This window comes from Dendrobates tinctorius, unplaced genomic scaffold (genome assembly GCF_039654945.1).
Source record: "Dendrobates tinctorius isolate UK_male_01 unplaced genomic scaffold, ASM3965494v1 ptg000177l, whole genome shotgun sequence".
In the NCBI taxonomy this organism is placed as follows: Eukaryota; Metazoa; Chordata; class Amphibia; order Anura; family Dendrobatidae; genus Dendrobates; species Dendrobates tinctorius.
This window is the reverse complement of record NW_027361844.1, coordinates 6,238,733-6,265,562: the sequence shown is the minus strand read 5'-3', so window position 1 is coordinate 6,265,562 and position 26,830 is coordinate 6,238,733. Positions and strand designations below refer to the sequence as shown.

The following is a 26,830-nucleotide window of genomic DNA, read 5'->3' as shown; positions in this document are numbered from 1 at the left end:
ACAGCCATACTGGTGAGAAACAACGGGAGATAGGGTTCAAACCCCAACCCCAAATTTATCCTCTGCTTCTATGGAGAAAAAGATTTTTGCGACCAAACCCCCCCTCACCCCCAATTACATGCATGACCAACTTACCACATATTAAAAATGTGACTTCTCTTGTCATCACTTCAGTGTCCATTGCTGTCCACCAAAAGGATTACAACTATGCATAAAACTGGTTTCAATGCAATTTAATACACATCACAAACAATATTACAGAATATACAATCTTCTACCATAGAAAAATTTATCCATCTGATTTACCCAACAGACAAGAACCTCCATATTTGCGGATAACAATGGCTGACACTTAGGTTTACCCACTAAAGTTGGAGGACTGCTTAACACTGCTGCCTCCTCACTGTTCTCTTCCAATGGCAGCTTGTAACAGCCTCAGACTGCTGTAAAATTAAGTGATGCTGCAATCAGAGGTTGCTGGTGCCACATCTAAACCTGACCAGGAACGTGCAGTTCTCGTCTCACTTTAGAAGGTTATGTCTGTCGTCTCTTCTGATCTGGTAACACAAACTCCATCATGTCCACCTTAGTGTTCAGCTCATCCTCCGTCGCTTTCTAGAATAAACATTTATATGTATGCAAAAAAAAAAAAAAAAGTGAAAGAGCTGAAAACATGATTCTGCAATAAATGTCGATAAAATGAGTTTCAGGTCCCCATAAACACAGGATTATCAGAGGCACGTTGTAAAGCACCCATGGATAATATATGATACTATGCAACCACTAGCAGCACTAGAATATATAGTGAACTGTGACTTGCATCCAGCTGAAAAGGAATTGAAAGGAAATCATTTCTTATCACTCTGCCAATCAGCATCACCAGGAATGGCATCAGTATTAACATTTGGTTTAGAGCAAGTAACAACTCCCAATGTTCCTATCATATATCATTTTGAGCTGAATGCCAGGCACAAATAAGTACATCTTGTGATTTTAGCAGCTTCAGTGTAAAATGACTGTACATATCAGCCACAGCTCCACACTGCTGACATACTGGCGAGAAAGAATGGGAAACAGAGGTAAAGCCCTAATCTAACATTTATCATCGGCCTTGTTGATAAATGGTATGCTTTTTTCAGTTGTATTAATAAAATATAGTAGCACTCTGTATAGTTATAGCATGCAAACATGAAATGTGAATTGCATTACTGCCCTAGAAAATATGAAAAAAATGAGAATGCTTAGTGCATAATTTGGCCGATTCATGTGTGCCCAGCAGCCGCAATAAGGTGATTAACGTAACTGGGACCTATCCTGTGGGGACGCCTCATCAGCTGACGCCTCATCAGCGGCCAAAACCGCTGCGGAACCGCAGCAAAATCCACAGCGTGTGCACACAGCCTTATATTGTTATTCTCACCTTCCGACGTCCCGCGCAGCCTTCCCGCCTCTCTCCACGCTCCCAGTCCCAGTAATCCTTTGCGACAATTACCACGATGACGTCCATTCTCGCGGGATCGCGACGTTTCGCGGTCATTCGCGAGGACGCCGCGAGACTTCGCGATCCCATGAGAACGGACGTCATCGCTCGCAAAGGCTTACTGGGACCGGGAGCGTGGAGAGAGGAGGGAAGGCTGCGCGGGACGTCAGAAGGTGAGAATAACAATATTTTTTATTTTAAATTCTATTTTTTTTTTACAGGGATATGGTACCCAAAGCCCGGAGGACAGTCTCCTCTCCTCCAGACCGTGGGTACCATCCGCAAATGTTCTGCTTACTTTTCGCATGGTGTGCACAGCCACATGCGGAAAGTAAGCAGAACAATGCATTCCTATGGGTGCGGGATCGCCGCGATTCCGCGAAATTAATGAGCATGCTGCGTTTACCACGAAGCAATTCCGCCACTGTAAAAACCGCAGCATTAGCACAGTATTGCGGAATCCCATAGGAATGCATGGGATGCTTATTTTTCACATTTTCGCAGCAAAATTGCGCGATTAAAACCGCCGTGGAAACGCGAAAAAAGCCACGTGTGAACTCAGCCTAACTCCAACCCTAACGTCAACACACCCCCTAACCCCAATTCCAACCCCAATTCCACCCCCAACGGCCATGGCTGGATTGTAATATTTCATCAAATTTCATTGATGAAATATTACTATCGCTCTGATTGGCTGTTGGAAGTGAAACAGCCAATCAGGGCGACTGCAGCCACGGGGGGGGGGGGCGAAGCAACACCCCCTGGGGTGAAGTACAAGGCCCCGTGTACCTGCGGGTCGGGTGACCTTTCATTGACCCTGGTCACCCGATCCGCAAGGGGGCTTTCAAGTCATGACACAGGATATGAGTCATTGGTCAGATTGGCACCGACTTTCATGACGCATACTCTGTCACTGGTCGGGAAGGGGTTGAAGTGATTTCCCAAACAATCCAGATTATTTATCAACGCATTTACCAAAAATAACCAATCGCTGTTCTCTGCCATCACTCCATAGACAATTAAGTGAGCGGAGCTGCAGAGTCCTTTTATTATAATTGGTGGGACACCAAGAGGTCAGACCCCCAGCAATCAGCAAATGATCACCCATCAAATAGATAAGAGTTGGTTATTCCTCTAGGAAACACCTTTAAGGGCCCCGTCACACGTAGCGACTCACCAGCGATCCCGACAACGATATGAACTTGTCAGGATCGCTGGTGTGTCGCTACATGATCGCTGGTGAGCTGCCAAACAGGCAGGTCTCAGCAGCGATCAGGACAGCGACACGCTGGTAACAAGCGACGCACGTCGCTTAGTTACCCGCAGTGCACGTTAAGATACCAGCGCGCTGGTGCAGGGAGCCTGTAACCAAGGTAAACATCGGGTTTCTAAGCGCCGCCCGGCGCTTAGAAACCCGATGTTTACCTTGGATACCAGCTCCCTGCACCAGCGCGCTGGTATCTAACGTACACATCTGGTTTCTAAGCGCCGCGCTTAGAAATCCAATGTTTACCTTGGTTACCAGCTCCCTGGTATCCAATGTACACATCTGGTTTCTAAGCGCCGTGCGGCGCTTAGAAACCCAATGTTTACCTTGGTTACCAGCTCCAGCTCGCTGGTCTCCCGCCTGCCACACACAACGATGCGTGCTGGCCAGCGGGAGACCATCAAAAAAATGCCCAGGTCATTCGAGCACAATCAGCGATACCCGGCAGGGGGGCCGGTCGCTGATACCTCTCACACACAGCGATCTCGCTGGTGAGATCGCTGTTGCGTCACAAAACTTTAGTCTATATAAACTACTAGATTATGGCCCGATGCTATCGCATCGGGAGGATGCGATAGCATCACACCTCTTGCCATGTTAACCCTCAACACACACTCCTCTCACCTTTCACTCCACATACGACCCCTTCTCTCACTCCGTCTCTCATGCTCACGCCGTCATCGCCGCTGCTCCACGATCCCCGACATCATCTTATGCCGGCGCCATCCTGGATCCAGACGTTGTCCACGCCGGCGACGCCATCTTGAGTATCGTGAAATCCCGCGATAATCAAGATGGCGTCGCCGGAAGAACATGTCGCCGGAGTGGACGACGTCGGGATCCAAAATGGCGTTGGCGAAATCTCACGAGTTTTCGTTGACGCCATTTTGGATCCCGACGTCGTCCTCGCCGGCGACATGTTCTTGCGGCGACGCCATCTTGAGTATCGCGGGATTTCGCCGATCCAAAATAGCGTCGCCGCAATAACATGTCGCCGGCGTGGAGGACGTCTGGATCCAGGATGGCGCCGACGGAAGAAGATGTCGGGGATCGTGGATCAGCGGCGATGACGGCGTGAGTATGAGAGACAGAGTGAGAGAAACGGTCGTATGTGGAGTGAAAGAGTGAGTGGACGTGAGTGGAGATGGTGAAAGGTGAGAGGAGTGTGTGTTGAGGAGGAGTGGTGTGTTGAGGGTTAACATGGAAAGAGGTGTGCGGTGACGTCACCGGTTACAAATGGACGGAAGTTGTTACAACCGGAAGCTGCTTAGGGCATTTATTATTATAGATTAAAAAGGTGACATCTCATGTCATCACTTGGCTGCTCATAAGTGTCTGTTGAGGTAGCTTTCTAACATGGATAACATTACTACTTACAAGCTCTCGCTTTGCTTCCTCGATCTTCACTTTCACCAGAGAAGGATTCTGTAAGATAAAAATTCAGGTGAGACAACAGTGTAGTGGTAGCGACGCTGAAACAATTCAAAAGGGCACCAATGTGTTGCCCTCTAAAGCTGAATGTGGGTGGGATAGTATTGTGATTGACAGCTTCTCCGTGTCAAATCAAGCCAAATTATTATTTTTGCCCATCTGCATTTTAGACGCCTTAACTTTACTGCTGTGGCTGTATGAGCGACAAATGAGAGCCAGCGATCAAATGTCGCGTGCCTGTCGGCACAGCAGAGCTGTGGGGTATTGGGTATGCACGTGACTGTAATAACCTGGAAATTTAATTAAAATTTTATTTGGTGTTAAATGTGAACAGAAAACAAAAATAATTTAATGCTAAACCAATTTTTTTATTTTGTATATTTGAGTAGAAAAAAAACAAAAAAAAAAAAAAAACAAAACACTCCGCACCAAACAATTTAAGAGGAGCTGTCACCAGGTACAAAGTGGCCAAATTTGGCACCCCACTGTTCCAAAGTTTTTGTTTTCCTCGTTTTATAAAACGAACACAAGGTTCCAGAGATATGGGACTTTTCATTTTATGCTGATTGTTTTGGTCTTCATCCAGGGGGCCGTGACTCATAAGGTAATTGTGCAGCCTAATGACACACCCCAGAAGAACCATGTAAACCATGCCCCCGTAGTCAAAACCATAAAAACTTACACTAAATGGCAAATTTTTAAAAAGTAAAAATACAGAATACAGAGAACAGTGGGAATAAAATAAGAGCCACTTTGCCCTGGTGACAGCTCCTGTTTAATTTCCTCAGATGTATTTTTCTCCCACTTGACTCAGTTTTTGGTTTCCTTCAATGCTTTATTGTTCACATTTAACATCAAATAACCTGTTTAATCAATTCTCCAGATTAATAGTCATGTCTATATCCAATTTGTCTGCTAGAACACAACAACTATGCTTGCAGACACGCAACGTGACAATTCGATCACATGGTGCTAGAAGAAGCATCGGTAGTGCGGATCCTTCTCTTCACTGTATAGCGCTCAGTTATTGCTATGATACAGGCAAAAGACAGAATTGGCAATTAACCGTTTCTATCTTCTGTTTAGCCGGGAACCCGACCTGCTCCTCTAAGATTGTAGAAGATTTACTCTGGCACTGCAAATTTACAAACGGGTGCAATTAAAACCGAGGACCAAGTGCTCTAATTTTACAGCATTTGGTCATTATCAAGTAAATCAACAGAGAAGCCAGCAAATAGAAAACATTACTTACAGGAGCCAAGTCCAGATAAGACTTCAGCTTCTCCTTTGTGGCCGTGGATTGCTCCTGGAGTTCTGTCAGTGACTGCGAAGATAAGAACCGACAATTAGTCAGTAAAGGTACTGTCACACTAAGCGATATTGCTAGCGATATCGCTGTGTCTGATACTTACCTACGACCCGCTCCCCCCGCTGGTTATCGCTGATCGCGCAAGAACGTCCAGGACGGCTTCTCGTCGTCAGCTTCCTGCGGCGCTTCCTGCTGTGACGACAAGCGACGCGTGGAGCCGGGCGGGAGGACGCAGGATCGCCTGGTGTGACAGGTAAGTAGCGACCCCCGTCCCCAGCGATGTCGCTGGTGAGATCTGCCTGTGTGGCAGCTCACTAGCGACCACTTAGCGATGTACCAGCGATCCTGACCGCGTCATATCGCTGGTCGGGATCGCTGGTACATCGCTAAGTGTGACAGTACCTTAAGCAACAAAATCTTCAATATCTCCTGTAAACCCCCCAAATCACATTGCAAATACCTACCTCACACAAAGACACCAGAGACCGATGAGTTAACGAGTCCTCCATCCTCGCTGCTGACAACTCATCCTACAGAAGAATTGCGTATTATATTGGTTCACATAAGTTAAATTTACTAAATAGGCGTATAAAAATTATTTGACCAAATATTAGATGTATACAGATGCCTCTGTAACTATATCTACCCACAGGTTCCATATTTTATACTGAGCTGTATACAGTATGCCACTGTATAGAACAGCACAACAGACTTAAGTATAAAAAGAGACACAAGTGTAAGAGAGGCCAAATGGACATTTTCCATAGGGTGAAAGACCCAATGGATACACTTGGCATAAGTACTGGGGGTTTCCATGATGCATTGGGTAATGCACAAAAGAAATGCAGTGTAAGAGCACCATAAAAGGGGTTCACCAGGCTTGAGGTTAAATTCTGGAGCCACGCTCTGACACTGCAGATTTTTGAATCTTCAGAGCACAGGGCATGCTGTCAGGATTTTCCAGTGCCAAGTGGTCACATGACTGCAAGTCCGCGATTTGCATGCATGAGGTCACGTGCCGACTAGACATGCGCAATCTCGTTCAATACAAGTGAATTGAGCAAGGCCAGGCACCTCTAGTCGGAATGTGGGTGAAATTATGAAAATTGACTACATACGATCATGTGCCTGGCCACTCGCAGTGCTGTGAAGGATTTAAAAGTCTGCACTCACGTCCAGTGAACGCAGACTGACCTCAAGCTGGCGCAACCCACGTAAAAGGGTCCGTCCCCCCCCCCCCCCCCCCCCCCATCTTCATAGATGGACAATACCAAATAGTTCTTCTAAAAACAAGAAATTTTGCAATTTACTGTTCATTAAAATTTGCAGCCATTTGAGACATTAACTTTTTTTTTTTATTACAGGTCATTGACTTGGAGACCGACCACTGCTGTCGTCTAGCTGGTTGGACATTAATAGGAGGGCAACATTGCACTCCAGCGACCCTGGCCAGTTTCAAAGCAGCGCTTACAAGTGTAATAGAGAACAGCTTGTAAGCACTGGGCATGTTTTCCAGGTCTAGCAGCGGTGGTCGACCCCAAGTCAATGAGCTTTAAACAAAAGAAAATATTCATAACTGAAGAACGGCTGAAAATTTGAACATGCAGTAAATTGCAACATCTCTTGTATTGCTATACAGTTAGACATTACCCATTCATTAAGAGAATAATCCTTTAAGGACGCAATGTCACTAATGCCCAGAGCACACCAACCTGACAGAGGACTCAACGCAACTAGTAGTGCCAGAGGGTCCTCCACTGAATTCTGTACTTCCTGCATCGGAATGTGACCGCAGCTGTAGTGACGCGGTGTTAATATTTTTAAAAACCTAAAATTTTAAGACAGGATTTATCAGAGGGACACTGTGCTAACCTTAGCAGTTTGGATCTTGTACTTATATTCCTCCGATTTAACTTTTAGTTTTTTCAGGTTTTGTACTTTAACTTCTACTTTGGCTTTCTCCACATTGCACTGCTCCTCCGCCTTTTTGAGATCCCTATTTAAAAAAAAAAAAAAAAAAAAACCTGAGAAAATAAAACTGTCAGATGAAAGCTGCTTTAACCATTTCATGGCAGATTTAAGTGCAGATTCCATTTTGGACAATATCTACAGCAACTCGGCCACATCTCTGAAGACCACTTACTGTTTCAGTGATTTTTCCATCAGTATGGCATTTGTTAATTTCTTCTTTAAATTTCTCAGCTCTGACTCCAACTCTTGATTTCCGGACTCAATTGCCACCAGTTCGGCACTCAGCTCATTGACAGCAGGAATATAACTGGAGGGTGTTGGGGGTGGGGAGACAGGACATCAATGTTGTCAGTAACATTCAGGCTGGAGTGAGACAAACTTTTGGCCACCCTACGAGACTGAAGAATTCACTATGCAGCATCGCAGGGAGCGAATAGCAAGTGGCCAAGATGCACAAGAATCTAGGTTTTCTAGTCCAATTGCTACTACTTTCGAATGTATTATCTCAACCATAATTCACAGCTACATTACTCACTACTGCTGTATAATGGCCTCTTAACATGCTCTATATAGAGACAGGAGAGCAGGAATCCCTCAAGTCTTTGTGTACTGTGCATGGGAGACATCATAGCTGCTATTCACCACTCACTAGCTCAGACACAACTGAAAATTAAAAGTAGAGCCTACAAAGGGGAAATGTTTGGAAAATGCAGGATACAAATCATATAATGATCATCAATAGTGAAATTCCTCATGTATGCACTCAACAGCTGGCTCTCAAAGATCATCCGTAACGACAAGTACTTTTATTCTTAGGTCAGCAGAATTATGAATGTAGCTCTGAAGCATAAAGCTGCAGTTTTAGGAGTATCAACCATTCCATCACACATTTGCCTATGTGATTATAGAAGTACACAGAATCCGCACAAGGTCAGTCAAGCGCACAGCAACTGCACATTCTGTAATTAAATAGCAGATGAAGTACAAGTCACCCCCACAACCACTTGTACCTGCACAGTGACGAATCCTTTACTTCTAGTGTCATGCAGCCATCTACTAGCTGATTAAGGTAAGTGTTGCCCATACGAGACAGGTCACCATAGGAGGGGCCCAGACTCTCTCTCAGAAGGTTCTGTATGCTTTGAGCTGGAGGAATAAGACAGAATATATAGGAACGATCCATTAGATGGCAGAGGATTTAAAAAATAAACATTTCCAGGATCAATGAGAGGCCATATGGCTGGGAAATGATTCACAGGACCTCACTGATCCTGAAATTAGGGGCCGCAGCGCTGACTTTGCATTGGGTTGCCTTCACAGCGGCTCATTTGCCAGCTTATTCAGGTGAATGAGGTTTTGTTGCTGTGATGGAGAAACCGGTGAAAGTTCCCAGAGAACAGACCCAATCGACCAAAGCAATTGCACATCATACATACAATCAGCACTAAGTAAGAGCATTACCACTCAAGACCAAGGACAAAATTGGTGCTTAATTACTGAGCAGATGCTGGCTGTAATTCATAACCAGCATCTGCCTGTAACAGCAGTGACCTGAGCCGATGGAAGCATTTAAATGGGAGCGATCGCCAGTGACTCATCCAGGGCTGTGGAGTCGGTAAGCCACAGTTGCGACTCCGACTCCTGGATTTTATCAGGCTCTGACTCCGGCTCAGACTCCTTCATAAATGGCCAATTCATAACAACAAATTTACTGTTGTAAAATATTAAACATCGTGCTTATTCAGTTTCTCACCATCATATAAGTAATCAGACCACTTAGAGCAAAAACTACATTTATTAGAATACAAATAGAATATAGCAAATAACTTTTATAAACTTTTATAAACTGTAAGTAAATATGCAATAAACACTTTTATGCAGTTAAGAAGAAATCTATAAATTTGTCCTCAGAAAAAGTATTGCCTCTGTCAGATCCTCCTTCATGGATGCCCTCAAATCTGATCTAATTATTTTGAGAGCAGAGAACAACCTCTCTACACTAACTTGTGTTGGTGGCAAAGCAGTAACCACTCGGGCAACATCTCTGACAATGTCAGGATACAGAGGAATCGCTTGTTGCACTGTTATTTTTGATGAACGGTCAAATTTCTCAATTTCTTTTAGTGCACATGAAAAATTCTGCTGAAATGTACTGGCTGTGTTCCTTGATGGGGATGACTCTTCTTCTATGCGGGAACACTTTGCACGGTCCTTGTGATCCAAATAGTTTTCGAAATTAAATTCTTCATCAGTTGATGAGGGTGAAGATGTGGCAGGACGACCAAATTCTTCTTGTTCCTCCTGACTGTTCTGCAACCCTTTCATCCTTATTTCTATTTCAAACAGAGCTTCTTTTGCTTTACTTAGCTGTTGATCATCTAGAAGAATCCGATGCATTGGGTCTACATAAACAGCTGCCAAAAGAATGTTTTTTTGTAATAGTAGCTCCTCTCTCCGTTTCATTCATGTAGCAATGCCACTTGCAATTAACCCTCCTCTTTGGGACAGGCGAAACATCAGGTTCTTCCACTCCTTTAAGAAAATACCTGGAGTTAAGTCCTCTGCTTGTAATTTTTTAGTCACTGTAAATGGGTGCTCTAGCAATTTTTCCAGCTCAGTCACCTGATTCCACTGACTTTCATTTAGCGTCAGTTGAGGGTTAGCCATGTCTACAAGAAAGGTTTTCAGTTCAACCAAGCGCTGAATCATTAAGTACTGCCCCATCGTGTGGCTTGATCAATAATTGCCCCTTTTCCAGCACGTCTCTTCAAAATTGAGTCAACTTTAGGGGTTCTGGCAACAGTAGCCAATTTTCTCACCTTGCCAATCAGTGCAGCAGCATGTCCTTCTTGCAGACTGTCTCTTATAGCCAGCTGTAGCGTATGCACAACACAGCGCATGTGATGAATGAAAGAACATATTGACACAGTTTCAACAAGATCATCTAAACTATCATGTTGCTGTTCATCTGAAGCAACTTCAGTTTGCTCCTCATTTACAATACTGTGTTCCTCTATTTCAAACATTTCTGTGTCTGTGGACCCAAAATGTTCTTCTAGCTGCTGGTCACCATCATTACTCTCATTCATTAGCTTAATAGTACTTATCATATTTGAAGCATTGTCAGTTACGACAGAAAGAACTTGCTCTTTTTTAAGTTCATAGTCTTGCAGAACCTTTTCCACCAAGACCTGGAGAAACTCACTGGTGTGATGAGCTTTGGTGTCTTTTACGGCCAATGTCTTGGTAACTATTTCATTTTTGTCACAAACAAATCGGACATTGATGGCAAAATAGTTCACTCTGTGACGTGTGCAGGCATCCCTTTTAAGAAACAAAAAGCGTCCCTTGAGAGTTTTTTAAGTTCTTCCTTTTGTTTAAAAGCTTCTTTGATTACTAATTTTCTAATACTCTCTCTCTCTCCAGAGAAACACCAAGCTTGCGGGCCATTTCCCCATTCAGACACATAAAAGCTGGTCGTGAAAATAATGAAATAGGCACACTATCCTTTACAACAAGCTCTATGATCTGTTTTTTAAATGTATCTACTGTCATTGTCACAGTAACTTTGTCACTGACAAAATATCTTGCAACTGATGGCTGCAAAGTTCTCTGCTCCTTTGTTTGGCTGGAAGAGCTGGGCACTGGTTCATTGGTTTGGATGCAGTCTTTCTCATCCACTGCTTTCAGTACTTCTGGATGAAAGCGCTGTAAATGTCTCTTTAGATTAGAAGCTCTGGTAGGAGCATTTTTATCTTTGCCTGAATATGCACTCATCTTGGCTTCACAGCATTTGTTTTCGTCTGGATCATTTGTCATACACTGACAGACATAATGTTTTCTATCTTGAGTGATGGTGAAATGTTCAAATACAGCTGATTTAATGTGATGCTTCTTTGACAGTCTCAGGTTTTTAATTCTGCATTCACAATCCAAATGACAATTGTTTTTCCTAAAAACAATTGTACAAAATTATTGCCAGGTCGTACAACTGATATAGTGGTCAGTAATACTGTTATTATTCCTCATGTACTCACAGTTAACTGATGCAAAGTTTGTTGAAAGGATAATACTTCTTACAGTCTTCCTCTTCTGAATAGCAGGCAGCTGTGAGATGCTTGGAAGGCGCACACCTAGTATGATCTAGTCTAGAGGAGGAGCTTTACTACTAAGAATTTGCAACACATTTTCACTTTCAGTTTCATACATTGTAAGTAGGGGGGTTGGGGCAGCATGAGGTTAACCAAGTATAAGATTAGATAAGGGCAGTGGAGAACAGTGACACACAAGAAGTAAGAAATGTCTCTATCTCCAGCAGAACTGCTTATCACTGTTGTTCATAGTTTGATAGAACATATATTTGAGTAACATTTATAAAATTCATATGAAAGTTCAATTATGAAATATTAATACATTTTTTTTAAAGCTGGAGTCGGAGTCGGTACATTTCTACCGACTCCAACCAAAACTAACTCCGACTCCACGACTCAGACTCCGACTCCACAGCCCTGGACTCATCACTGGGTGAAATGGGTCACAATGGCCGTCAGAGGAACGGTGAAGGCCTGCATGGCTGCCATCTTGGCACTCCTGTGAAGTTCATCCACAGACTGGACTAATAGGAGACCATCATTTACACTATTTACTGTAATACTATAGGATTACATTATATAGTATATTATATTATATAGTACTGAAAAAAAAAAGTATAAAATAGAAAAAACAGTCTAAAGTCAACCCTTTTTCCTAGTACAAAATGTAAAGAAATTAAGAAACATATGTGGTATTGTTATGTCTGTAAATATCTGACCTGTCAAAATCTCCAATGTTTAACCCTGTCACCCTGCACCTGTTTTCAACTTCATGACCAGACCAACAATTACAACTCAAATAATTTAACCCCGTCACCCTGCACCTGTTTTCACCTTCATGACCAGGTTTTACAACTCTGATCAGTGTCACTTTGAGGTAATAGCTATGGAACACTTCAATAGATCCCACCGATTCAGAGAAGGTTTTCTCGTGACATTGTACTTCACGATACCGGTAAAATTTCTTCAATATGGCTTGCGTTAATTTGTGAAAAAAAATCGGAACATTGGTGAAAATTTAGCAAATTTTTAAACTTTTAATTGTATGACCTTAAATCAGAGAGATATGTCACACAGAGTTCATAAATAACATTTACCACATGTCTACTTTACATCAGCACGATTTTTGAAGCAATACTTTTCGGTTAGGAAGTTATAACGGTTAAAAGTTGACCAGCAATTTCCAACTAAAATTACAAATTATTATTCTTTTTCTTTTTAGGACCAACTCACATTTGAAATGACTTTGAGGAGTCAATATGACAGAAAATAACCAAAATTGACACCATTCTAAAAACTGCACCCCTCTAGGTGCTTAAAACCATAATTCAAGAAGTTTATTAACCTCACGAGCATGTAGACACCACATATGTTGGGGGAAACTATTGTTTGACTGGACAATAGGGCTTGGAAAGGAAGGAGTGACGTTTTGAAACACAAACTTTGAGGGAATGGTATGCGGATGCCATGTTGATCTGCGAAAAAATATATTTTTCATGCAAAACTTTTGTTTTAGCCCCAAACTTTTTCAATATCACAAGGATACGAAATATTGAACCCCAAAAATTTGTTGTGCAATTTCTTTTGAGATTTAAGTATTTGATCCCTCTGCCAAAAAAGACCTAATACTTGGCGGCAAAACCCTTGGTGGCAAGCACAGCAGTCAGACTTTTTTTTTTGCAGTTGATGAGGCTTGCGCACATGTGAGGAGGAATTTTGTTCCACTCCTCTTTGCAGATCATTTCTAAATCATTAAGATTTTGAGGCTGCCACTTGGCAACTCAGAGCTTCAACTCCCTCCATAAGTTTTCTATGGGATGATAATATTAATTTATTATTATTCACACACACCGTATATACTCATGTATAAGCCGACACCCCCCTAGTTTTGCCACAAAAAACTAGGAAAACTTATTGACTCGCGTATAAGCCTAGGGTGGAAAATGCAGCAGCTACTGGTAAATTTTAAAAATAAAAATAGATACCAACAAAAGTAAAATTAATTGAGACATCAATAGGTTAAATGTTTCTGAATATCCATATTGAATCAGGAGCCCCATATAATGCTCCATACAGTTCATGATGGCCCCATAAGATGCTCCATAGATTATGCCCCCATATGCTGCCCCATAGATTATGCCCCCATATGCTGCCCCATATGATGCGCCATACATTATGCCCCGATAAGATGCTCAATACATTATGCCCCATATGCTGCTGATGCAAATAAAAAAAAAAAAAAAAAAAAAAAAAAATGTACATACCTCTCGTTGCTGGGGGCCAGGTGTCGGGCCTTGAGCAGGCAGGGACGCCAGCGCGCTATGAGGGACAGGTGCCGGTGTCACCGTTGGCTCAGGGCCTCGGCACTGGCGATATTCACCGGTCCCCGTTCCAACGCTGCTTGCTGCAGTCTGCCAGGTCCCTCTGTCAGTGATGTTCAGGCAGCAGAGGGCACGGCGCACACTAACCATGTCATCGCGCCCTCTGCTGTCTGATCATCACAGACAGAGGACGCGGGAGGACAAAGCGGCGAACAGCATTGTAACGGGGACAGGTGAATACTGTATATACTTACCCCCTCCTGGCGCGGTCTCTGCAGCCCCCCCTGCTTCTCTCACGGTCTCCGGCAGCTCTTCCTTTAATGAGCGGTACCAAGGGAGAAGCATGAGAGCTGTAGAGATGCGCCGGGGGGGTGAGTATGATCGTATATGACTCGCATATAAGTCGAGAGGGGGACTTTCTGCCCCAAAAAATGGGCTGAAAATCGACTTGTACGCGAGTATATACGGTGTGTAATATATATATATATATATATATATATATATATATATATATATATATATATATATATATATACACACACACATACATACAAAAAAAAACGACCCGCACCTCCTAGTGTGAACACGCGCAAGCTGCAAAACTGCAGAATATAGAGGAAAAAGGATACAGCAGCACATGTACATGAATCTAGGCCATGTGAAAACACAGAAAAACATTAAAACCATTCAATTTAGACAATCCTCAAAAAAATTTTCAAAAATTTTTTTTTTTTTTTTTTTTTTTTTTTTTTAACACTTACAGTAAGATGAAAATGAAGGTTCTTAGTGCACAAATTGGCCAATTCATGTAAGCCCATCAACCACGGCAAGGCGACCTCCCCTGATGGGTCCCTGCTCTACCGTACATAAGCCACTTCTGGGCCACCATTCTACAATTTTGGACAAACATGTCACTACCGGGCTAAGCCTACAAAGTATGGGCAGGTAGACCTGATTGCGGCCACCTGCAAGGCCAATGGGAGGGGCGCAAGATCAGACTGGAGGCAGCTAGCATCCAGCAACTAAGATGAGCTTACATGAATTGGCCAATTTGTGCACCAAGAACCTTCATTTTCATCTTACTGTAAGAAAAAAAAAAAAAAAAAAAAAAGAGGATTTTCATCGAAATTGAATGGTTTTAATGTTTTTGTACATGTGCTGCTAATATATATATATATATATACACACACACACACACACACACACACACATATTAACCCCTTCATGACCATGGACGTATCCTATCCATACATGCAGGTTGGCTGGTAATTACCGACCTTGGACGTATAAATACGTCATGGCAATTTTGCGCTCACATAGGCTGGGTGCATGTGATCGCCATCGGGTGTCGGCTGATTTTAACAGCTGACACCTGGCACTCCTTGCAGAAGCCGTGCCCACACCGCTCTAGTCACTTTTGATCACAGCATTTAGCAGGCATGCAGAGGGAGGGAGCCCCCTCTGCACTCCGAGCGGTGCACCCGTGAAGTCATCGCGAGGGCCTGATCAATGCCATGGGGATATCATTTCGTCATGACGACATCAGATACTAGCAAGTTAGTTAGCTCATGTTTCCATGCATGATCTAACCAACTTGTGTCAGTGCAGCACTGACAGTTCTAGTGCATTGCAAAGCATTTGAACTGCGATCAGACTACAGAAAGTGAAAGTTCCATGGAGGGATTTTCATACGGACCCGAATAAAGCTGCCTTATGCCATGTGCATACGTTGCGGTTTCTGCTGCGGATCCGCAGTGTTTTTGGCCCTGCGGAACCGCAGCAGATTTTGCTGCGTTGTACAGTACCATTGTATTCAATGGAAATTTAAAAACACAGTGCACATGTTCCAGATTTTTCCGCGCGGATTTGCTGCGGTTTCAAATCCGCAGCATGTCAATTCTTTGTGCGGAATCTGCAGCGGTTTAACACCTGCTCCATTGTCCAGGTGTCAAACCTCAGGGGAAAACCACAGACTAATCCACAGGTCTTTTGACCTGTGGATTTTTCCAAATCTGTGCGGAAAAATCCGCAGCACCTTCCACTACGTGTGCACATGGCCTTCTAAGTTTTACCACATGCGGAACGGCATTAACCACTTTCTGACGTTTGGCAAAATAGTACGACCACGTCGGACACTCTCCCTTTGATGTGGGCTCTGGCGGTGAGCACACATCTTTCCCAGGACACGTCAGCCGTTTTGAACAGCTGACATGTGCACGGAATAGCCACTGGTGGAATCGCGATCCACCCGTGACTATTAACCTGTTAAATACCACTGTCAAACTCTGATAGCAGCATTTAATGCGCACTTACAGCCATCGAGCCGGAAAGCCGCCCACCGGTGACCCCGTCACGTAATCGTGGGTCACCGATGGGTTGGCATGACAACCAGAGGTCTCTAGGAGACCTCTATGGTTGTCACTGCTGGTGTGCTGTGAGCGCCACCCTGTGGTCAGCACTCATAGCAAGAGAGTAATTCTGCTACATAGAGGCAATCTGATGATCGCCTGTATGTAGCAGAGCCGATCGGGTTATGGCAGCTTCAAGTCTCCCATGGAGACTATTGAAGCATGCCAAAAGTTATAAAAAAAAAAAAAAAAAAAAAAAAAAAAAAAGATGTTATTGAAAATATACACAAGTTCAAGTTACCCCCCTTTCACCCCATTCAAAACAAAACAAAAATTACGTTCAGAATTGCCCGATCAATAAAAAAAAAAAAAAAAGGATTAACTTGATCGCTAAACAGCGTAGCAAGAAGACAAGTCAAAACGCCAGAATTACTATTTTTGGTCACCGCGACATTGCATTAAAATGCAATAATGGGCGAGCAAAATGGTATCATGAAAAACGTCAACTTGGCACACAAGAAATAAGCCCTCACCCAACCCCAGATGACGAAAAATGAAGACGCTACGGGAATCAGGCTACTTTCAGATTCGCGTTCGGAGGCGCAGCGCCGCCGTTAACTCCGCCCCCGGCCGTGCCTCCTCTGGTCAGCTCCTCTTCTGATCGCACAGTGTTGCATTTTTGTGCGCTCGGCGCAGCACCAAGAGGGCACAAGCGCCGGCAAGAGTGTACCAGCGCACGACCAGCGTACCCAAAGTTAAATTATAGGGTACGCTGATCGCATGCAGCGTCATGCGATCAGAGATGACCGGAGGGGACGCGGCCGGGGCAGGGCTTAGCAGCAGCCCTGCATCTCCGAAAGCAAATCTGAAAGTTGCCTCAGAAAATGGCAATTTTTTTATTTTTTAAAACAAAGTTTATAATTTTTTTTCACCACTTAGATGATAAAAAAAAAAAAAAAAAAAAAAAAAAAAAAAAACACACTAGACATGTTACATAGACTGTGTAACTTATCTTGTGGAAACTGAGCGTCTCCACAAGATTAATAGACATGCTGCGGTCTATAAAGACACGCCGCATGTGCGTATACGCAGGACTGCCACCTGCGTCTTTGAAAGCATAGTGGAGATGCGATTTCATTAAATCCCCTCCACTATGCTGTAACATCTGGCCGCTGCGGCTGTTCACAGCATCCAACCCACAGCGTTTCCTGACCTTGGAAACATACCCGTAGTGAACCTAGTAAAAAAGCAAGACAAAAAAAGTGTGGGATTGCACTTTTTTTGCACACTTGAAGTTTTTTTCCCCGTTTTTGAGTACACGATCTACTAAAACCAATGGTGTTGTTCAAAAGTGCAACTCGTCCCGCAAAAAAGCTATAAGGCTAGTTTCACACTAGCGTTTATTCCACACAGCGCACGGCGCCGCTAAGTCCTGCCCCCTGCAAACCCCATCCGGTCATCGCCGCCTACTATCGCACATGGACGCTTGCGATCTGTGCACCCTATCTTTAGCATAGGGTGCGCAGATTGTGCGCTGGCCGTGCGCTAGTAAGATTATGGCGTATGCTGCGCACTTTTGAAGGTGCGCCGAGCTCACCGAAATGCAACATGCTGCGTTCGGCGCACCTTGAAAAGTGCGCAGCGCATGCCAAAATCCTACTAGCGCACGATCTGCGCACCCCATGCTAACGATAGGGTGCGCAGATCGCAAGCGTCCATGTGCGATAGTAGGCGGCGATGACCGGATGGGGCAGGCAGGGAGCCGGCAGGGGGCGGGGCTTAGCGGCGCCACGTGGAATAAACGCTAATGTGAAACTAGCCTAACATGGCCATATTGTCAGAAAAAAAAAAAGTTACGGCTCTGAGAAGGGGAGCAAAAAACGAAAACCGAACATACCTCTGGTCATGAAGGGGTTAAAAAAATTCCTGCATTGTTGGCGTTTTTTCATTCTGCCTCACAAAAATCAGGATAAGATCAAAAAAGGTCATGTGCCCGGAAATGGTACCAATAAAAACATCAACTCACCCCACAAAGAACAAGCCCTCACATTACTGTCAGATGAAATATGGACAAATTATAGCTCTCAAAATATGGCGAGGCTTTTACGAAAAGAAAAACGTTTAGTATTGGACAGCAACCAAACATAAAACTTTATTATAAATCTGGTATCGCTGTAATCGCACCAACCCAAAGAATAAAGTCACTTAATCACTTTTACCGCACGAGAAACGGCGTAGAAAAAAATAAAATCAATTCTTCATCTGCTGCTGTTCTGTTCATTCTGCCTCCCAAAAATCACCAAGGCTTTGCTCATATTCATCCACCAATCTGTGCTGAGCGCCTACACTGAAGTTCCTGTGTAAATCTCTGAAATACGAGATTCAGACAGAACCCCTGGTAGAAGATTCCCTGTAATGAGGCAGATGAAGGAACTGTTTTGACACATGTCTGGCCTGTGATCCAGGGATGTCCAGCTTTTTAGGCATGCATACAAGCACTGTCTGCCACAGTTTTGTGCACCTCTTAAAAGGACAGCGCAGAACAGAGGCCAGATGGAGTCCAGAGTAACTCTGCTTCTTCATTATAGTGAAACAGGAAAGATGTATATCTTTGTACAGTGTTAGCCAGTAGATAGAAAAATAGAATTGAGAGTCCTCAGTGGTTGATACCTTTTAATGGCTAACTGAAAAGATGGTAAACTGCAAGCTTTCCAGACTACTCAGGTCTCTTCATCAGGCTAGACTAATACAAAATCTGAAGAATCACATTTAGGCTGGAGTCACACTAACCTGCGCAAAATACGGTATTTTACATGCGTAATACGGATGACAGACCCCTAAACAGTGCTCCGTATGTCATCCGTAATCAAGGTGTGGTCGCGTATTTTGCGCATGTCAGCATCCGTATGTAATCCGTATGGCATCCGTATGGTGAGATTTTCTCGCAGGCTTGCAAAATGGACATATAATGGAGCCCTATGACAGTTTTAATAAAGAAATGAAAGAATAGATATAGACACATAGAATACACACACACATATATTATAAATATATATATATATATATTCTATATGTATTCTATGTGTCTATATCTATTCTTTCATTTCTTTATTAAACCTGTCAGTGTGAGTTTACTGTATAGCGCACTGAATGGCCGGCTTTGCTAAGAGACACCTGGTGCGTATTTCTCGCAAGTCACACGTGTGTTCCGTGTGTAATCCGTATTTTTTGCGCACCCATAGACTTGCATTGGCGTATTACGGGCGTAGTACGCTGACAATCGCAGCATGCTGCGAGTGGCACGGAGCGTAGAATACGGATGAGAAATATACGGCTGATGGGAGCAAACCCATAGAGAATCATTGGTCCGTGTCTAATGCGTGCTTTTTGCGCCTCTCACTCTCCCGTATTCCTCGCCAGTGTGACCCCGGCCTTATGCACAAAACAGCACAGAAATAACACAACAGATAAGACAAGTGACGTGAAGCAGAATTAGAAGGACACAAGATAAAGGGCACAGCTGAAGGGCATATAACATCAGAGATTAAATAAACAGGGGTGCTGCATAATGCAGGGAAAGAAACAGAACAATTAGAGAAAAAGATCCATGCACAAAAAAGCGCACACCCAAAAGTAAAAATATGTATAGACCATGATACGCAAGAAAGTGTATAAACAATTTTTCTTAGTAGACAAAAAAAAAAAAAAAATCAATTAAAAAGACAAAACACATCACATAGGTCCCATAAAGCAGCAATATAGCACACCACAATATAATATGGGTGAAACAAGAATCCCCAAGACAAAGTAGTATATATATGAATCCTGAATACTTGCAGAAATAGTGCCAATCTGGGCGTCCCCAGAAGGCAAAAAAAAAAAAAAAAAAAAAAAAAAAAAAAAGAGAGCCCTGTATGAGATCAGAATATTTGCATGAGATACCTGTAAAGAAGGTGCCCCTATGAAAAGGGAGCACCCGTAAAGTGAAAATAACCTGCATAGAAGAAAGAACCAAGGTAAGGCTAGGGCTAAAATAGTCAGCAAGTCACCAAACAGGAGAGCACATGTCAGGGCGTCGGGGATAGCAAGGCAAATGGGACAGTGGTCCCAGGACCAAGGGTGATGAGGGGAGCCCCACGCGTATCGCTGCTGGCCGCACCTTCGTCAGGGGTAGTGTAACAGGAGGGGGAACAGCAGTCATTAAATAGCCTATTAGATAGGATAGCTAAATGATGTGTAAAAAGCAACTCTTAGGCCATGTGCACACGCTGCGGTTTTTGCTGCGTTTCTGCCGCAGTTTTGACCGCAGCAGTTCTGCAGCCAGTGTACAGTAGCATGTTATCCTATGGGATTAACATTCTGCTGTGCACATGCTGCAGATTTTTACCTGCGGAAAAGCTGCGCTTGTTTTTTCTGCAGCATGTCAATTGTTTCTGCGGATTCTGCTGCGGTTTGCCACCTATTCCATTGTCCAGGTGGCAAACCGCAGGCCAATCCGCAGGAAAAACCGCAGGTCATTTTACCTGCGGTTTTACCTGCGGATCCGCAGACGAATCTGCAGTGTGTGCACGTAGCCTTAGTGGTACATACCAGAGAGGTTATCCTGGCCAGGATAAATGCAGGCGCAGATGGAGGTCACTGGAGATAAAAGGGGTAAGTAACACGAGTCAGTGCATGTGTGATGAGACCAGAGCAGAATACAAAAAAAAAAAAAAAAAAAAAAAAAAAAAAAAAAAAGGGGGCAATAGTGTGTGAAAACAGGCACACAGCGGCATCAGTGGACAGACCATAAAATGACGCCTGCGCAGTACAACATAACCACAGGAGCCAGAAGATAAGGCTCCACAGTGAGGAGAGCAGGCAGAAAACAGCAGCGTCACTGTAAAGCTGTAATAGCAAGGAGAGAGAGTGGCACCTGCACAGAAAACACCCAGCCATAGGGACAATGCTGGCAAGAGAAAACTGCGCAGCAAACGGGCGTGACATGAAAAAAATCTTTATATCCAAGAAGCTCAAAGACAATGAAACAAAAAATTTTACATCAAATTACCCTCTGACCCAACCCAAGTCTTTGCGGATAAATCTGACTCTTTAATGTGCCGTGCCTTTGATTACGGCATTATCAATCACAATACCAAAAAATCTCTTTAGGTTGAATTTCTGGTCATTCCCACCTTTTAATCTGCTTCCTAAAGTCCACAAAAGTCTAAACACACCCCCTGGACACCCTATAATGTCCAGTATTGGCAGCCTTTGCGAAAGGGCCAACATCTACGTTGACTTTTCTCCTACCACTCGCCACCACTTTGCCATCTTACGTTAGGGACTTGGCTCATTTTATTCGTATTTGCCACAACATTTCCTGTAGGGAACAGACCTTATTGGTCACCTGCGACGTCGAGTCCTTCTACTTGAATATTAGCCATCATGATGGCTTGGAGGCAGTCAGCTATTTCTTGAACAAATAGAGTACCTTGGACCGTTTACATCAGGGTTCCCCAACTCCAGTCCTCAAGGCCCACCAACAGATCATGTTTTCAGGATTTCCTTAGTATTGCTCAGGTGATAATTGCTTCACCTGTGCAATACAAAGGAAATCCTGAAAACATGACCTGTTGGTGGGCCTTGAGGACTGGAGTTGGGGAACCCTGGTTTACACGATTCCTTTTTGATATATCTTCTCAAATTTATCTTGCAACATACTGTATATACTCGTGTATAAGCCGGCCCCCCCCTAATTTTGCCACAAAAAACTGGGAAAACTTGACTCGCGTATAAGCCTAGGGTTAAATGCTGGCCCAAGAAGACGCTCCATAAATACCCCCCATATGCTGCTGCACAAGGGTTAATGCTGCCCCATAAATACCCCCCATATGCTGCTGCAATATAATAAAAAAAAAAAAAAAAAAAGACACTCACCTCTTCGTCGCTGGGGGCCAAGTGCCGGCGTCCTGAGCCCCTGGCACCGGCGATATTTACCTGTCCCTGTTCCATTGCCATCCACCGCTCTGTCTCCCGGCTCTCTGCAGTGACAGGAGAGGGCGTATACTGACTACGTCATCGCGCCCTCTGCCGTCAAAGCAGGAGGACCCGGAGACACAGCGGTGCAGGGCTTGGAACGGGGACAGGTGAATATTACTCTGCCCCCGTCATACCTCTCCTGGCACTTCTCTGCTCTGCAGCCCCTGCTTCTCCTCTGCCATCTGCTTCCTGCATTCAGATGGTCACGTGGTTGCTCTCATTAAATATGTGCATATTCATGATTTAATGAGCGGTACCACGTGACCGCTGAATGCAGGAAGCAGACGGCAAAGGAAGACGCAGGAGCTGCAGAGAAGTGCCAGGAGAGGCAAGTATGATCTCTGACACCCCCGCTCCCCCACCGGTATATGACTCGCGTATAAGCCGAGAGGGGGACTTTCAGCCTAAAAAAATGGGCTGAAAATCTCGGCTTATACACGAGTATATACGGTAATTATTTTTTTGTTTGATCGGTCCTTTTTCCGGCAGGTTTCAGCAGTGGCGATGGGCGCACGCTGTGCTCCTGCTTTTGCCAACATTTTTCTTGGTTGGTGGGAGGACACCGTCGTCTACAACTCTGACCTCTTCAAAAGACATGTTCAACAATGGCACCGTTACATTGACGATGTCTTCTTCACATGGACTGGTACTGAGCAGGATTGCTGGGCATCCAAATGGACAGGTTTTACATTTCTTCTGGTTGCAAGGAATGGTTCCTGCAGCTGTTGGTGAGGACAGGGAGCTTCTTAAATTTGGGGGCTGTCTAAAACACAGCAGTGAGGGGTCTGGAAATATGGATTGTAATCTGGCATCTTTTTGTAGTAAAGGTTGTAATTGCCGTGCAGCTCCCCTTAGCACCTCCAGATTTGGATTGTAGATGACCATTAGAGGCAGGAACCTTTCCTTGCAACCAGAAGAAATGTAAAACCTGTCCATTTATAATGACCACGGACAAGATAAAGATCCCCAATTCACATCAGGACTACAAGATCCCAGGTACTTTCAGCTGCATCATATCTAATGTGGTGTACTTAATTATTTGTACTAAATGTCCAACTGGGGGTCTGTATGTGGGGGAGACCGGGCAAAAACTGAGAACAAGGAAGAATTCTCATTGCCACACAATGAGAAAAAAGAATGGATCTACCTGTGGCAAAACATTTTTGTATCCCCGGTCAGAGCATGATGGACATTAAATTACATGTATTAAAAGGTAACTTCAAGTCTCAGAGAGACAGGAGGGTCTGGGAGTATAAATGTATGACAACCTTTGACACACTCAGTGCAGAAATGAATGTGTCGCATGGATTTATGTCTTTTTACATCAATTAAGGAATTTGCTCTTCAGACCTTCTGGGGTCATCACACAACACAAAACCAGACCCCAATCAGAAGACAATATAACTTACACGCTTCTTATCTATGAACTGTTCCAATATTTATGTTTATCCCTCTCCCATAATGACAATTCTGCTTCACGTCACTTGTCTTATCTATTGCGTTATTTCTGTGCATATATATGTGATTCTTCAGATGTTGTATTAGTCTAGCCTGATGAAGAGACCTGAATAGTCTTGAAAGCTTGCAATTTGTTACCATCTTTTCAGTTAGGGCCCCGTCACACAGCGAGATCGCTGATTTTGTGACACATCAGCGATCTCTCCAGCTATATTGCTGTGTGTGACGGGGATCAGGGACCAGCCCCCCTGCTGGGTATCGCTGATCGTGCACGATCGTCCTGGGCCATTTTTTGATTGTTGGACTCCCGCTGGCCAGCACGCATCACTGCGTGTGGCAGCGAGAGACCAGCGATCAGCGACGCTGGTTTCCAACGTAAACAGCGGGTATCCAAGAGCCGTGCGGCTCTTAGATACCCGCTATTTAAATTGGAAATCAGCTTGCTCGCTGGTCCTCATCGCTGGAGGGGCTGTCTAGGTGACAGCTCACCAACTATCAGCCTAACGATGTCCCAGCGATCCCATCCATGTCGGATCGTTGTTGGGATCGCTGGGACATAGTTATGTGTAACGGGGCCTTTAGCCATTAAAAGGTATCAACCCACCAAGGACTCTCAATTGTAAATATTTTTAATTATATTGAATGGATCCTTCAGGGATTTCATCTGAATAAGAGATTTAGACTGAAACCCCAATATAAATGCTCAGCGTAGTGCGCTGGATAAAAGTCATCTAAAATGTTATGTAAAATGATCCCAATAAAAGCCTTAACTCAATCCATAATGAAATCCACTCAGGTCTGTTAAAGAAAAAATACGGGGGTTTTCCAAGTTACTGGTAACACAAAAGCTCTGGAATAGCACTATGCTCCCAGCCACCCTCCCTGAAAGAAATTCAGCACTCCCAAATGCAAGTGTACCCCTCCCGTCTGAGGCCCACATTGTGCCCAAACCATATGCATCCACACGTTGGTCAGTACTGTAACTATGAGAGCCCATCTAATTTACAGGTGCATGTCTCCAGAAGCAAGAGCTGGGCACGATGTACGGGCACTACAATAACAGACTTGCAGTATGCAATCTGCAACATCTATTACTGTTTGTTTCTGGAAAACATCTATGGAGTCAAAGTCACCACTACACCTGTAGATAAATTCCCAAAGGGGTGCAATTTCCAAAATGTGTTCAACTTGAGGGTTGGATTCCGCTGTTCTGGAACTTAGGGGCTTTGAATTTGGAGTCAGCAAACTATTCTACGATACTTTCTTCTCCAAAGGCCAAATAGCACTCCATCTCTCCAGAGTCTCGCCGTGTGGCTAAGAAGTACTGAACAGCCACATATAGGGTATTTCCACATCCATCAGAAATTGTGCAACAAATTTTGGTGACAGTTTTACTGATTTACCAGTGTGGAAATGTAAAATCTGGGACTAAACCAACATTTTTGCATCAAAAAGGTAATTTTTTTTTTCTTCCCAGCCAAATGGTATACAATTCTGTGACACGCCTGTGGTGTTAATATGATCACTGCACCCTTAGGTGAATTCATTGAAGGGTGCAATTTGTAAAATGGGGATGTTCTGCTGTTCTGGCACCTCAGGGGCTCTGCCAATGTGACATGGTACCCACAAACCATAACAGCAAAATCTGCACTACAATATAGCGCTCCTTCCCTACTGAGCTTTGTACTGTGACTCAAAAGTAGTTTGACAACATATGGGTTATGCGCACAATCAAGAGAAAACAAATGGCGCAATTTCTCATATTACACTTGTGAAAATGAAACATTCTGAGCTAAAGCAACAGTTTTTTGGAAAAAAAAATGTATCTCTTATTTTCATGGTTCAAAAGTTTCACCAAGAGATCAAGATGCTCTTCACACCACTATATAAATTCCTTGAGGGGTGTAATTTGCAAAATGGTGTCACTTTTGGGGGATTTCCAAACATGACATAGCATCTGCCATATATTCCAGCCAATTGTACATTCAAGAAGACAAATTGTGCGCCTTTCTTTCTAAGCCCTGCCGTGAGCCCATACTATAGTATTCTACCAGATTTGGGCATCAATGTACTCAGGAGAAATTGCACAACACATTTTGGAGTCCTTTTCTCCTGTTACCTTTATGAAAAATTAAATATTTGGGACCAAAACATTTTTGTGGGAAACATTTATATTTTAATGTTCCCTTGCACATTGCTTTAAATTTCTGTGAAGCACCTGAAGGGCTAATATGCTTCTTGAATGTGGTTTTGAGCACCTTGAGGGGTGTAGTTTTTAGAATGGTGTCACTTTTAGGTATTTTCTGTCATATAGGCCCCTCAAAGCCACTTCAAATGTGATATGGTATCTTAAAAAAATGGTTTTGTAAATGTTGGAAAATGAGAAATCACTGGTCAACTTTTAGGCTAAGTGCACACGTTGCAGAAAATTTCTGCTCAAAAACCTGAATCCCTTCCCAGAAACCGCACCTATTTTTCCGCGGCGGTTTTTCCGCGGTTTTGATGTGTTTTTTTCCGCAGCGGTTTCAAACCACATGGAAGAAGCCAAAACCGTGGAAAAATCCGCAAAATTAATGAGCATGCTGCGGTTTTTACCGCGATGCGTTTTTTTTGCGGTAAAAAACGCATCAATGTGCACAAAAAGTGCAAAATGTATAGAAATGACTGGGAAGCTTATTTTTAGCTGTTTTATAGTGAAAACCACGGTAAAAACCGCTAAAAAAACGCTGTGTGAACACAGCCTTAACCCTTCTAACGTCCTAACGGAAAAAAAAATGTTCAAAAAATGATGCAGATTTAAAGTTGGCATGCATAAAATGTGATTTATCTGTTTTGTATGTCATAACTTTCTCATTTAAGAGCATAAAAATTACAAGTTTATAAATTGCGAAATTTTTGCCAAATTTGAGATATTTTCACAATTAAACGTAAAAAATAATTACCTAAATTTACCACTATCATGAAATACGTGTCACGAAAAAAAGAAAATCTCAGAATCAGTGGGATCTGTGAAAGTGTTCCAGAGTTATGGTATTCCCTCAAAGTGACAATGGTTAGAATTGGAAGGTTTAGCCTGGTCATGAAGGTGAAAACAGGCTCAAGGGTGAAGGGGCTGAGCCACACACCCACATTC

General features: G+C 43.5%; 1 protein-coding gene across 2 annotated transcripts in view; it reads right to left on the bottom strand.

Moving 5' to 3' along the window:
• Nucleotides 1–218: 218 nt before the first annotated feature.
• Nucleotides 219–26,830, bottom strand: part of HAUS1 (HAUS augmin like complex subunit 1) — a 50,415-nt gene continuing 23,803 nt past the window's right edge. For both annotated transcript variants that reach the window (XM_073551513.1, XM_073551514.1), the window contains exons 3-9: nt 8,469–8,604; nt 7,631–7,765; nt 7,360–7,483; nt 5,952–6,017; nt 5,431–5,502; nt 4,125–4,172; nt 219–615 (exon numbers count right to left, since the gene is read on the bottom strand). In XM_073551513.1, the coding sequence (XP_073407614.1) occupies nt 535–615; nt 4,125–4,172; nt 5,431–5,502; nt 5,952–6,017; nt 7,360–7,483; nt 7,631–7,765; nt 8,469–8,604 (662 nt within the window). In that variant the 3' untranslated portion in view covers nt 219–534. The remainder of the gene's footprint in view (nt 616–4,124; nt 4,173–5,430; nt 5,503–5,951; nt 6,018–7,359; nt 7,484–7,630; nt 7,766–8,468; nt 8,605–26,830) is intronic.